The sequence below is a fragment of the Colias croceus genome, chromosome 8 (assembly GCF_905220415.1).
Source record: "Colias croceus chromosome 8, ilColCroc2.1".
Lineage (NCBI taxonomy): Eukaryota > Metazoa > Arthropoda > Insecta > Lepidoptera > Pieridae > Colias > Colias croceus.
In genome coordinates this window covers 4058265-4072598 of record NC_059544.1, presented here as the reverse complement: position 1 = coordinate 4072598, position 14334 = coordinate 4058265, and the positions used below count along the sequence as shown (strand labels likewise).

The following is a 14334-nucleotide window of genomic DNA, read 5'->3' as shown; positions in this document are numbered from 1 at the left end:
AGCTTTTAGCTCGAAGGGTGGATGCGAAGCGTAAGTGGCGAGTGGGCACGTGATGCTGGACCCTCAGGGAGCGCGTGATCGTCGTTTAAAGTCCAGGGACGCCTCTCCACCCTTAGCTGCTCACAATATGTTGCCCCCTTGTCGCACTATTGCAGCGGCTTATTTCGGGGGCCCATACAGTGAGAGGGCGAGTCACCACCTGCCAACATATTTTTACTTTCTTTTAGTAGAAAGGCAGGTGCCATAGTTTCCAATAGTCCCCAAATACCGGCCCATTTAACATCCCTCTCCATAGCCCAGTTTATTTTGTTTTCCATATCTCGAAATAGTCCTACATCGGCCGCGGACTGCCTAGGATTGTATCTCTATAGTGCAGTCATGGGCAGGCTGCGGCTGGTGTCCCACAACACAGTAAAGTTCTCTAAAGGGCCTCTGCGTGTTGGATCCGTGTCCCCACGTAAGCCTTCCAAAGGACCGGGTACCTTCCTTATGATGGTACCCGAGTATTATGGAATGAGATACACATAATAATAAAAATTCTTTATTGTACACAAAAAGAGAGGATAAAAACAATTATACAGCAAAGTACAGAACAAGTACAGAGGGCGGTCTTATCGCTTCGAGCGATTTCTGCCAGACAACCACAGCAAAGGAAAGCTGCAGAGAAACGGAGTAGGTGGTGCACAACTGAAAGTTGAATTTTAATACAAATATGTATATAAAGTACTACATATAAATATATACATACAATACATACATATACGATATATATACATACAATACATACATATACAATATATATATACATACACATAATATATACAACAAATATACATACATAAATAATACATATACTTACAAAACAGTGTTAAGGTTCATCAATCTTGTGATAAGGAAGCATAATGGTTCCTTAGCTCCTTTTTAAAAATAGGCAGGCTTTGAGCTCTCCTCACAACCTCGGGTAATGCATTCCATAGCGAAATGGCGGTGACAGTAAAGGAAGAGTGAAAGAATTTTGAATGATGATGAGGGAAAGATAATGTCAGGTTGTTCGAGGATCGTAAAGCTAGGGAATGGTTGGAAGATACGTAGGAAAAGTTTTGTTTCAGGTAAGGAGGAGTTTTAGGATCAAATAGAATGGAATACAAGAGGTGGAGTATGTGAGTATTCCGGCGAAGGCGAATTGGAAACCACTTGAGCCTGGCTCTAAATTCAGAAATGTGGTCGTATTTACGCAGTCCAAATATAAATCGGATACAAAGGTTTTGCAGTCGCTCAAGGGAGTTAAGCTGGCATTCGGTGAGGTCGGGATAACAGACATCTGCATAGTCTAAAATAGGGAATAGAAGGGACTGTGCAAGCGCAATTTTAGTGGGAATTGGTAAAATATTTCGTAGTCGCCTAAGGGAAGCAGCGACACCAAACATCTTTTTGCGTACTGCGTTGAGTTGTACCGTCCAGGAGAAGGTTTGGTCAAAGTGCAAGCCGAGGTTTTTAGCGGTAGCGGAATAGGGAATAGGAGTGTTGTTGATTTGGATGGAAGGAATAGTTTATTGCAAAAATTAAAATTAATAACAAATAAAAATATTTAAATAAAATTTAACCTACAATACATCAATGATCCTGTTAATCACTATTAATGTTGTTTTTTTTACTACAACATAATATCACACTTCATAACAAATAAAATATACTTAGCTTGAAGTTTTCTGATCATAAAAATGGAAGTCGTGAAGTATAAAATTTATTTTAAAAACACTTTTAATGGCAGCTCCTACCTTTTATTATGTATCAGCTTTATTTATGTGATATTTGAACGTTGTCGTTCTATTTTGTCACTTCGGGACTGTTAAGTACCATTTATAGAATTTATTTATTACGAAGATCTTCGATATTTTTTATTTTTGAGAAAGAAAAAGTATTAGTATATTTTGTTTAATAACAATAAGTTATCATAGAGATCAACTGTAATTTGCGTCCATTTTTCATTATATTTATTAAATGGCGGCTTGCCTCGACCTCGTCTGGGCGATATCACATATAATATATTATATATAATTATTATATTTAATTTATATGCCTATCTGGGATTCAAATTAGTGGACCTGAAGATTATAATCTGCATATTCTTAATACTGTATACCATTTTCTTCAACTTTAAGAATTACATTACGAAGATTGATTATATAGATGCTTTCAAGTACTGATATGCAAATTATTATTCTTGTATGCATCAATCTTAACGAATCTGGATAATTTATAAGTTGTTTTGTTACGCGCAATTGAGCGCTTATCTCTTTTTTACATACAATGAACGTGGATCGAAGGCACGCCTCCACTCTATTCGACTAATTGCCTAATTATTTTTATTACCCGTTTGTTTCGGGCTCGACCATCTCGACCTATTTTCCAATTAGTTCTTATACGAAAAATGCGTAACGCTTTCGATGAAACATGAAAGATTTGTGACTTTTTGTCACGCGAGAAGTATTGTTACATTATGTTTAACAGAATTTTCCTTTGTCCACCGCACGAAACGTACTTCAAAGAAACATTTCGTCTCGAATCGTTAATGAGGGTATTGATATAATCCGAGCGAATCTTCGGCGTCTTTGTTCCCTAGACGATACTCGATAGAATTCTAATGAGGGGTTATTTTAGAATTTTAGAAACTCTCGAGCATAATAAGTCGGACCTAGCCTAAATTTTGCCAGCCAATCATAATAAAATAATAATTCATATCAGTTGTCTTATAATTTCCGGGCATTGTTTGCTACAAGAATTTATTATGTAAATCTTGTTAATGTTGATGTTTCGGACGGTTACTAGGAATTTAACAAACGTCGGTTATATGAGAAGTTAAATATTACATTTAGTTTCATATTACATTACTCTGAAAAGTGTGTTTATACAAATAATTATGTACTCGTTGTATTATTTTTACAAGTAAGTGGGTCACGCGTTAAATGTAATTTAATCTGAACAGCAGAGTTAAGTGATTTATCACACTGAGAAACGAAATAATATCGCGTTATTTGTTACAACTAGATTGCAAACATTATGTTGAGTTAATGAAATATTTGAACACGGTTAACACTTTTTGCCTTCAACATTAATTTGCTTCACAAAACCTTATGAATATCTAATATCCGCATCATAATCTATAGGGAAATAAATGGCGAAGTTTTTTTTATTAAAAACCGTGAACAAAATAAGCGGCGCGTGTTAAGTAATCGAATTTAGTGGGGCCCATTGTGCGGCCGAGGCCAAGGTCTTCATTGTTTACGTCGCGCTCCACAATGCATTGTAAAGACTAGATCACATCATTTAATATCGCTAACTTCCCTTTTTAAATTCGTGTGCACATGACTTAATGCCGTTTACTTATCTAAACAATTCGATATTCAATCTTATCATTCAGCAAAATACGGTATGCAAAGCCGACACAGATTAATGTTTGTTGTGGATTTTTTTCGACCTTGTTCACAAATTCAATCTGGGATTGTTTCAAAACAATCTGTTAGTGTAAGCGATAACAATCTTATTACAATACATTTACATTTGAATTTGGTCGGTATAACGAATGTTCATTTTATAAATCTACGGTAATTAAATGGCGTCGTGATCGGTAAATGATGCAATGCGGACAATGCAAGCAACACCCACGTACAGAGTCTCGAACCTTTAGATTAATGGGTCTGTGTTTGAACTGAGCACACGATGTTTATTCCGACTGCTTGTATGTGGGCTCGCAGACAGTATGATAATTCAATACGTGTATTGACATAGTGACTGACGAGTCCTCGACAACATCCGTAGGTACCGACTAATTATGAGGCGCGGGTCACATAGTAAGAAATTTCGAGGCACGTTCGTATTTAAATGGCGCCACAAAGGCAAAGGCACCTTGGCGCTGCATTTACTATGTCATATGTATTTTGTTTTACGTTCTTATATGTAGGTATTCTACGTTGTTTTGCTACGATAAGTAAGGTCATGATTTATAGTCTCGCTATATTTACTCGCCAATTTTTTCTCAGCTCTCTTGAGACGAAGGCTTATCGACTCCTCTCTAATTGTGTCTATCAGTAACAAGTCCATAAGATCAGCACGACTTTTTAATCTATTAACCCTTTGGAGGTCAACTTTATTGAAGTAGTTATGTTCTCCAACTCTTCGGTACAGTTGTACGGACTTTCAGGCCAATGAATTTAAATTGTTCAATTTGATTATACTGATTTGTATCTCGTAGCCTATTTGTGACGAACAAAATATTTTTTTACGGCTGTATTCCTCAATGCTTATAAGAAAAATGTACTTATATTAAGCCAAATTCTAAACGGTCGCTCTTACTAAACTTTTGGTTCAACGTACATTCTAGAATCTAGATAGGCTTCCAAATAGCTAGGTACATAATAAATTTACAGCTGCATGAATTGCGTGCATGTATTTTTTCTAAATTGCTTAGTACCCTATAGAGAAGCTCAGAATAGAATATGTTCGATCATGGCCGTGGGCTGAATGAGAAAGTCGGGACCGGTTCCCAAGATCCCACTAGGTGTCTACTTTCAAATCACAATGAACATTCAGTTTATCTCTGTACTAAACAGACGGCTTCTGTATTTAGTGTTTCGGGGGACAGAGTAAAATTGATAGTAAATGAAACATAAATTCCAAATAATCTGTAAATTTACTGATAGTTTTCTGTAATTTTACATTAATGAAATTAAATAATATCTCAAAACTAAAAGTACAAACGATACATAAATAATAAATATGTTTGAAAAAAAATAGTTATTGATATTTCATTCACCAAGCAGACTATTATTTCCGGCTAATAAGATACGTAAATAAATAAAACACAGGATGCATTAACAGCAATTTATACACGTATTATTTTATATGGCAAGTAATAATAACAATTTGACGAAGCGCACGCGCACATTCAAACTCCTTTGATAAAGCATCAGGGCACACAAACATAGTTATTTTTATTCAATATTCAAGGCCAAGGCAGCCATTTTGCATTCCCGATCGTGTATCGATTCAAAAAAGTTTGACTCGTAAACAAACTGCTTTATTATGTTGCATTTGAATATTATTATTAAGTTACGACAGAGCATGACGTGTTTTTTTATTGTTGTTGTAGTTGTTTAGTAACATAACATGTTTAGGGGAATTTTATTATAATAAAACTACCACAAGTCATAATCTTGTTTTAAAATAAAAAAAAAAAAAATAGAAATTGACTTAAAACATTATTGATTATTATTATATTTGATTTGTTGATTATAACTTATAAGGATTATTTAGTGATATGAACTAGGTAGGTATAAATGGCTACGAGCATGTTGATGTTATTGACATGTTTGTAGATTCTAGAAATCGTATCAAATCGCACACTTAAAAATACTTAACAAGCTCGACATGAAATGAAATGGCTCTTAACAAAAATGCACAGTTGTTGCTGTCGGGAAATATTTCTTTAATCGTAAATCACATTAAGAAAAGGAAACGTGGACCACATAATACACTTTATAAAAATAGAAAGCAGCGCGGTGAATTTCACAATCAGTATTTCGACGTAAGGAAAAACGAAAAAGATTTTTACGAATATTTGTGTATGTCAACAGAAACATTTGATTACATCTGTAATGGAATACGCAGTGATTGTACTCGTTATACTCGTATTAGTGTGGAACAAAGATTGGTGTTAACATTAAGGTACGTTTTTTTTATAATTTACCTCTACTCATAAACGTAGCTTAAATTAAACCGTTTAAAAACTAACGTTGTCTCCTTCATTGTTTTAACGACTGACAAAGACAGCATTAGTTTCTAACAATGCTTAACTTAAGGTGAATGCGCACAGGTAGCCCGCCAAATTCAAATTTTCTTCGGTTTTTTAGGAATTACAGCTATGTTTTACGTTGTAGGTATGTTGATCAAAATGCAATTCGCGCACACACAGTCGCAAATTCCATAAACGAAAATTTGAATTTGGCGGGCTACCTGTGTGAATGCACCTTAAGCAAATTAGGCATATTTACCCTATTATGTAGGTATGTGTGTAAATTGATTCCTATAATGTATGGAGATAGAAATAAAAGACTGAAGTAGGTAATTTATAATTATGTATTTAGGTAAGTTGGAAAAAAACGAAAAGGAAAAACAATATTACCTATGTTTGGTATTTAAACATCGTCATTAAATGTTTCGTAAAATTGACGAGTTTGAGACGGTGGTGACGTGACCATGTTCGAGTGTACTGGAGATGGTAAAATTGAAGCAGAATATGAAGAGTTCGAGGGGGAGGGGGAAGTCGTTAAAGCAATTTCATCGGCAATTACATTTTGTATTTTACTCTTTAATCTCAATTTTTGTACAGGGCTTAAGTACTGGAAATACGGAGCAAGTGACTTTAAAAATAGCATGTCTGCATCATCAACTTCATTTCTAGCTTCTTTAAATGCTTTAATTTTGTCTTCTTCAATTTTAAGCATTTTGATTTCAAATTCTGAACAAGTAGATTTTTTATGTTTTTTTCCTTGAGATCTATCCAAAGAAGACGTACTTGCACTCTGGCTTACATTTCGCTCCAAAGAAGACGTACTCGCGCTCTGGCTTATTGCATTGTGCTCCAAAGAGGATGTACTTGCGCTCTGACTGCATATAATGCGCTCTCGAACAATGGATAACGCTTCATCTTCATCAGTTGAATTGTTTCTATCAGGCAGCTGTGGAATTTCTTCTGATCTTGATGAATTATCTATCTCAAACTCCCAATTGACAGATTGTTCGCTTTGTGATTCATCATCATTAACGCCATAATTACTGTGAGTTTGCCGCGGCACCATAACATCCTTTAAAAATGTCATATGATGAAAATATGTCCACTTCCCGGAATAATTTCCTAGGCTGCCTGGGCTGCCTGGATCTCCAGATCGTGGCTTATGAACCTTTTTTAATTCTTTTTGAAATACATCCCTCAAGTTTCGCCACCTAGTTTTAACTTCATTTGCTGTAACAAAAATAATGATAAATTAATTGTTTTTTTTTTTTTTCATTTCAGGTATCTAATAACAGGAACGCCTTTTCGGAAGTTGGCAGTGCCATTTCGTATATCAAAAACAGCAATCGCAAATATTGTTGTTCAGGTTTGCAATGCTATTTGGAATAATTTTAACAATACCCATATGAAATTTCCAAATACAGAAGATTTCAAAGATATCGCTAACTCATTTTCAAATTTGGACAAATTTCCACATTGCTGTGGCAATCTCGACGGAAAACATATTCGTCTCAACAGACCACATCTCTCTGGTAGCATGTACTATAATTACAAACATTTTTACTCAATTGTTTTATTAGCCGTTTCTGATTCACAAAACACGTTTCGAATCATTGATGTAGGAGCTTATGGAAAAGATAGTGATGGAGGTGTTCTCAGCAATTCAATTTTTTTTAAAGATCTAAGCAGTGGAAAAATCCAACTACCATCTGAGGAACGACTACCAGAAAGCAATATTATCGCGCCATATGTATTTTTAGGGGATGAGGCGTTCCCGCTCAAAGCATTCTTAATGAGACCTTATCCAAGAAGGCAAGCATCGGGAAATGCTAATAAATCAAGATTTAATTACAAATTATCTACAACGAGGGTTGGAATAGAATGCACATTTGGAATGGCTGCGAGTAAATTTCGAATTCTTTTAAAAAGTATAGAAACATCAGAAGAAAATGCAATTACAATTGTTAAGGCAATCTGTATATTGCATAATATTATAATACATATGGACGGAAAACAATCAGAAATAACAGTAACAAATCGTCAATTGAACAATAGATTGATGAGAATTCAAAGCAATACAAGTAATAATAGAGCAACAAGAACTGCAATTAATGCCAGGGAAAAATTCACGGCTTATTTTTATAATCAACAATAATTATTGTGTTTAATTAAAAATATACATGTTTAATAATAATTAAAAACATTCTAATTTAAACTTACTTGTTTTATTCAAATTCCTTGCAATGATAGCCCACTCTTTTTCACTTTTAAGCCTGTTTTTATAATCTTCATTCCACTTATTCCATACAATGGGATGAGTACGCACTTCGTTGATTAAGTTTTCTTCAAAAGTCATCTTACAAATCCACGCGACCGAACCAAACGATTTACTTACACAAAATGGCGGTAGGTTGCGTGCCGTCGATACGAGCGCAAACCGTGGTACCCCTCCTTTGCCCCTCCTCCCCACTTGGTCGGGCGAGCGCCAATAGGACATTCAGTACTCATCAGTATGTTTGATCGGACGATCGTCCGATGATGCGATGCGTCGATGGTCGCGCGACGAAAACTAGACAATTTGGTCGCATCGCATGATCGTGCGACCTTCAATAGGACATTCAATAGATATCAGTATGTTTGAACGCATGGTCGCACGATCATTTTCGTCGGACGCACGCATTATCGCACGAGCGTTCGCAATAGGACAGCGCCTGAGACTTGCAGCACCATACTCGAAAATAAACAAAGCATAGGTACACGTGTAACCATCCAGTGACCTTCATACAGTTCGCTTTTTATGACTGTTTATGTTTTTTAAATGTCAAAATTGTACACTTACGTAACTGGGCCAACGTTTGTCTGTGTTTTTGTTGATTAAAATAACTAAGGCATTGTTCATCCAAGGCCACCCACATTAAGTCTTGCTAACTTCCGTTATTTGTATGACACAGCCTAAATAATGTGTACGAAACTTTGACCTTCGCATAATTAATCAAATGCAAAATAACGTGCAACATTATTAACATAAAATCAATAATAATAATTAATAATTCAACTTTACCAAGTCTTAACATAATATTAAATTCGCATCTCCATACACAAGCATATATTGTGAACATAACAAGAAACTTTAATATAATATGTATCATCGGAGCAGTTAAACCATCCAGTGCAATAAAACACGTTCAAGATCATAAAATGATTAACGAAAATAATGTAATGGACGACGAGGATTTTTATCTGTCGAATGTAAACACAATGCTATGTTGACACGCCCGCGAGATATGAAACCCGGTATCTAATTCGGTTGGCCTTGGCAATGAAAAAACAAGTTTTTTCGCGTATAGCCTTGACGTTTTATGTCGCTTTTTGCGCGGCGCCAAAAGCGACGGCGTTGCGTTTCGCTATAAACGACCGACCGTATTTCTGTTACCATTCCAATTCAACCAGAACAAAACTTATTTTTCGTTCAGATAGCATCAATTTTATGCTTTAATGGACGAAGTAATATTACAATGTCACTATAATTGATTGCTCCGCCAGAAAATGGATGTTCAGAAATAAAGATCTTGTTTTCTTTGTTATTCTTTAATATTTTATATTGTACTTATTCTCGCATTGTGTCCTATTAAAGTGTAACAAGGTATTTTATAGGTGGGGCGTAAAATACAACGTATGTTAACGCTTCGTTTTGTTTTTTATAAAGTTGTTATTCACAGATGATGTACATGTGTATTCTACTGCTGAAGTTAATAAACTTTGTGTCCTAGAACTTGGATAAATTGAAGCAATATAATATTTTACTTTCGCTATTAATTTATCGTGAGATTAATTAATTTTACTAACATGGTTGCCTCTCGCTTAATGAATTCTTCATATTATTTAATTACATTACCCAGGTCATATTATATTGTGAGTTATGAAGTAAATATACCCATTAATATTAAATATCCTCAAATATATATTATACTATTATATGTATAGTATTAATTAACATATTTCTAATGATAATTAAATACATTCACTAACAGATATTAAGTAATTTTATTGTATATCTCTTCTTTTTACTATCAACTTATCGATTTTATTTTCTTACAGAGCTGGTGCTGGGGCAAACGGAATATTTTCAAGAAGACTGGACTTTTCCACTTTCAACCTTTTGCCGAAGCATAAAGTCAACTCATATCAGATTAAGGTGAGTGCATTTAGGTTAAATGAATATAATTATATCGAGACGCTTACGTGTTTCCATATTCGGATATATCCTTATTCGGCAATCACGATTATTGTAAAGAGATGTCAATATACAGACTGAACTTTAATGCTGGCAGTAATCATATATATCAACTTAAAACTATATTAATTCTACACAAACAGCTTAAATATATTTATTTACATATGCATATTTGTATTGCATATACATTTTACCCGTTTAAATATAATTTGTCAAATTTTCGGCGTGAGTTATTTGTTTACTTGCCAAAGATTTATTTTACGTCACATCCAATGCTTATGTTTTGACAGTTTGACATTCATTTCTTTGAATATTGTCTGATAAATAATGAAGGTGCTTATAGGACAAGTATGTTTTGATTTAAAATACAATACATATTTTAACACTTGTAATCTTTTTGTCAATAATTGAATGTGGAAGCATTAACTATGTGTAATTTACCAAATTGATAATAATTATATCCATAAATGTTGTTTACTCGCAAATATTTTATTTATGTAAGCATTGCTACAATCTAATCTAGACTAGAAAGTTCGAATGAACACGTAAGACCCGCGACAGTAAAATATTTTTATTACAGAAAAGGTTTGCGGAGGTGAAAGTTTGCTTTTGTTAGGGAGCGCTGTAAAAACACTGGTCTGACACTTTTCGCGATAAAGCGCCGTCACGGGAGGCGCCCGCACTCCCGCTACCGTTTCTACCAAATAAACGTAACCCTACTGTAATTTAATCGTCCTACTGCATGTTTTATGACTACTTCACGGGCTATTCAAATGTTTATTTTAAAATACCGATAACTGGAAAGAAAGGACATTAAAACACACATTGTTTAGTTGAAACTTAGTTTCTTATTTACGCTTCGTTGAGAATTTGCTTCGTAACACGAAAAACAAAAACGTATGTTATAAAAATTTCAAATCGATTCCGCTATAACGTTTACGATCTGAAAATATATCAAGCTAAAAAACGAATGCTCGCGGCTCGACAGCTCCGCCCAGATTCTTTGCCAATTCTCAGTTATTTAATAGATTAGGTGGAGTTTTTATAGCATTAGAGCGGCGTTGAATTATTTTGCAATTCTAAGTACATCGGTTGTGTGTTTGTTATGCACCGTCGGCAGTTGGTATCTAATCTCCTCAGGCCTTGAGCTCGTTGGATGTCAACTGACGGTCATTCGCCCGCCCGCCGCGCCTGCATCTATTTTTACCCGTCGTTGTTTGATATTTATTACTGACCAGCGCGCACTGCAGAGTACTACGTATTTTTGGTGTCACGATTGAATAATTACCCCAGCTACCATTTCACCGAGCGATTTTCGGAATTCTAGCCGGTTCAACAAATCATAACATTCAAAAACCTGCTCAGCCAGTTGCGAAATTGAATCGACAAAACCAATGATAATAATAATGATCACGACTTAGCAATATCAGGTTCCTATGTTTCGATGGTGATTGCTTCAATTTAGTTTCATTATCTCGGATACGGCTATGACCGAATCTGAATTAGACGATAAACTGACGCACGATGTAGTCAACGAATTTGGCACACAAAATTCATGTCTGTTTTCTCTTGAAATTTTGTTAAAGTAAAGAAAGAAACCCATTGATTAATTGAAAAGTAGTTGTGTATTTACGCGCCTTCATCGAATGTAACAAGCACGCGAGATAATTTAAGGCATTCTCATTGCTTTTTCGCGTAAAAGCGACCAGTACTGTTTCTACCAGACTTGTTTCGCTCCACGTCGCGTGACATTACCTCGTTTGTTCGCTACCAGGGGAAAACTTCATAACTTAGCATTCCCATATATTAGTCTAATACTTTCTGTGGGATTTTTATAGCGAAAGTTGTCAACCAGGATTAATCGAAAAGTCGTATAAGCTTCAGGTATATTCTATTTTATGGCGATAGTTATCATTTCCAAGATGAAATGTATTACTACATCGAGTAAACTGTGTAGACTTCTCACATTCCTTGTCACATTTTACAGTCTGACGATCGCTGATATCCCAGTAATCGGAGTAAACAGATACTAAGTTGTAGCGTGATTGATAATAACGACAGTTGAAGCACGATTTCGCGGAGCAGTATCATTAAAAGCGTCAACTTCTTCTATTTATGGAGCCTTGATGTCTGCGAGTGTATTGATTATCCAGACCGGTTACTCATAGCTGATACTACCTAACTGAGCTTATGAATTCTTCGTGTGAGCGATTTTCACATCGCGATCGGTCGTATGTACATAAGTAGATACTATCTTGTCACGATCAAACATCAGACTAACGAGCTCAACGACTTCATAAAGTGTCACGAAGGATTTATTTGCGACGTTCAGGAGACGCAGACTAAAGTTTAGGTAGTCATTTTAACTGCTTCAACTTCGCCCCAGCATGTGAAATACGTTTAAAATAAGAATGATTGTTAACGAGTAAGATAAAGTAAAGTGCGATTAATCAGTTTCAATAGAGTAAATACAATATCAGACTGATGTTTAGAAAGGTTGTTTACAAGAAAGGCCAAAGTTTAAGTCTACATCGGTATTTGTTTGTAAAATACAAATAACACTTTGACGAGCACTCGAAGATGCGGCAAGTGCGCGGTCGTCCATGTAACTGAATCCGAGCGCGCGCCACTCGATACCCCGCTCAAGGCTTCCCATGTGGATTAGCTGTGTTTTTTCTTTTAAATCGTCTTGCCTGGCAAACACACTGAGATAATAGCTTTATCGTTTTGGCTGGGCCTCAGTTTAATACCGCAATTGAATGATTGCGATTCGATTTTGTTTTTAGAACGCTGCGTTCGTTTACTGTATAATGAAATCATCAATGAAATATAGTTACTAATTTTATATTAATATTGTGTAACGATTTACATTTGGTGTAACTATTGAATATATTCAAAGTAATGTTGAACTCTCTTAACGTCTCGTACAGTTGAATACAAAACGTGGAAACGATACACGTCAGAGAGATTATGCTGTCATGCGTTTTCTTTATAACTCTACAAATACCCATTACGAATTCATCTTGATTTTCTCAACGAACCGTAAATGGCAAGAAATAAGAAAGTAGCCGGCTAATAGATACAATAGGGCTGAATGCCTGATAGGTCTCGTATTGCAACTTTCTTGTACTAGAAAAAGTTGCCTAGCGATGATAGCACGACGCGCAATCACATACTAGTTCAGATATCGATCATTTCGTAAGACCGCTACACGTAATTGCTCCATTACTGAGACGTGATAAATAATTGCTACCACCGAGTCCTTTAATCAGTAGGAATCTGCTAATACGATGAACTATGTCGCAACTACGAGCATTGCGTCCTGCGTATTCTTAGCGCTACATTCAGTTTTCGTCACCGCTTTTAGTAGCAACCTATAAATGGTAATCTTAACTTCGCCACCGACTGGTTCCACCATTTCGTGTGTCTCCGATCAACTTTTTATCACGATAACGCAAGTATCCAATCAGAGAACATTAATACCATACTTGGGTAAGAGATTGAGTCTGGTTTTTGCAGCTAACGTAGGTAGGTGATGTATGCAATTTAATTTTTAAAAATTGCTTATGTATTATTGAAATTTGAGCAAATGTTTCAGTGCGGTATGTAAATTTCGCCTTTAGCACAAAATTAAATAAAATGTTTAGCAGAAGTTATTCTTCCTGTGGAAAACAAAAAGAAATGACTGTTTAGTATTCAGTGGTAGACTGGCAATTGTCTACTTACCATAATAGAGCTGTGGTTATATTTATTGAGTGCAATTCACTGTCTGCCTACACATACCCCACGCTTGACTCTGCTAAAGGTAATACTTTATAAACAGATTGTAAAATTTATTTTTGACATTTGAGACGTATCCATTTTATTGTTTATCATTTTACGACCCATATTGTTTTAATGTAACTGGATAATTCTATATTCGTTTCGATACATGACATCGGATTTCAAATGTTATTGCATTGGAAGCAAAATTAAATTAAAACGGAGCAATAAAATAATCAAGCTGCCTGACCTTCAGCTTGTTTTTCTCAGACGAAATGAGTCATTAGGCCCGCTCTTTACAGACGTACGCTTAAGTGTTTAAAGTACGTGATCACTATCACCTAGGCGTTTTTCAAACATTTTCCATTCCACTATAATCGCCTTTCTACGAACAACATAGTAACTTGTCGTAGTCGCTGTTACTAGAATAGAACTAGAGCGGTCGTTGATCCCTAGGCACTATTATTATCTCAATAACGATAATATTATTGTTAGTGGTTTGGCGATACGCATCGCGTTTTTCGCCGTTCCCCGTAAACAATTACGT

At 35.4% G+C, this 14334-nt stretch overlaps 3 protein-coding genes across 3 annotated transcripts in view; 2 read left to right on the top strand and 1 right to left on the bottom strand.

Moving 5' to 3' along the window:
• The window catches only part of LOC123694092 (headcase protein), a 50631-nt gene that overhangs the window by 15177 nt on the left and 21120 nt on the right, over positions 1–14334 (top strand). The window contains exon 2 of the mRNA XM_045639393.1: positions 9890–9986. Coding sequence (XP_045495349.1) covers positions 9890–9986 — 97 coding nt within the window. The remainder of the gene's footprint in view (positions 1–9889; positions 9987–14334) is intronic.
• LOC123694093 (protein ALP1-like) lies at positions 5446–8006 on the top strand. The gene is made up of 2 exons (XM_045639394.1): positions 5446–5724; positions 7073–8006. Exons 1-2 carry the CDS (start codon positions 5624–5626, stop codon positions 7944–7946), a joined length of 975 nt encoding a protein of 324 aa, XP_045495350.1. The 5' UTR covers positions 5446–5623; the 3' UTR covers positions 7947–8006.
• Positions 6118–8186, bottom strand: LOC123694094. Its single transcript, XM_045639395.1, has 2 exons — positions 8012–8186; positions 6118–7021 (listed from the first exon to the last, which is right to left on the bottom strand). The coding sequence occupies exons 1-2, from the start codon at positions 8145–8147 to the stop codon at positions 6195–6197; spliced, it is 963 nt and encodes a 320-aa protein (XP_045495351.1). The 5' UTR covers positions 8148–8186; the 3' UTR covers positions 6118–6194.

Excerpts from the sequence above, each read along its gene's own strand:
- LOC123694093 (XM_045639394.1), top strand. The coding sequence starts at position 5,624 with ATGTCAACAGAAACATTTGATTACATCTGTAATGGAATACGCAGTGAT. Across the intron at positions 5,725-7,072 it reads AGATTGGTGTTAACATTAAG|GTATCTAATAACAGGAACGC; the intron begins GTACGTTTTTTT and ends TTTTCATTTCAG.
- LOC123694094 (XM_045639395.1), bottom strand. The coding sequence starts at position 8,147 with ATGACTTTTGAAGAAAACTTAATCAACGAAGTGCGTACTCATCCCATT. Across the intron at positions 7,022-8,011 it reads AAGGAATTTGAATAAAACAA|CAAATGAAGTTAAAACTAGG; the intron begins GTAAGTTTAAAT and ends TTTTTGTTACAG.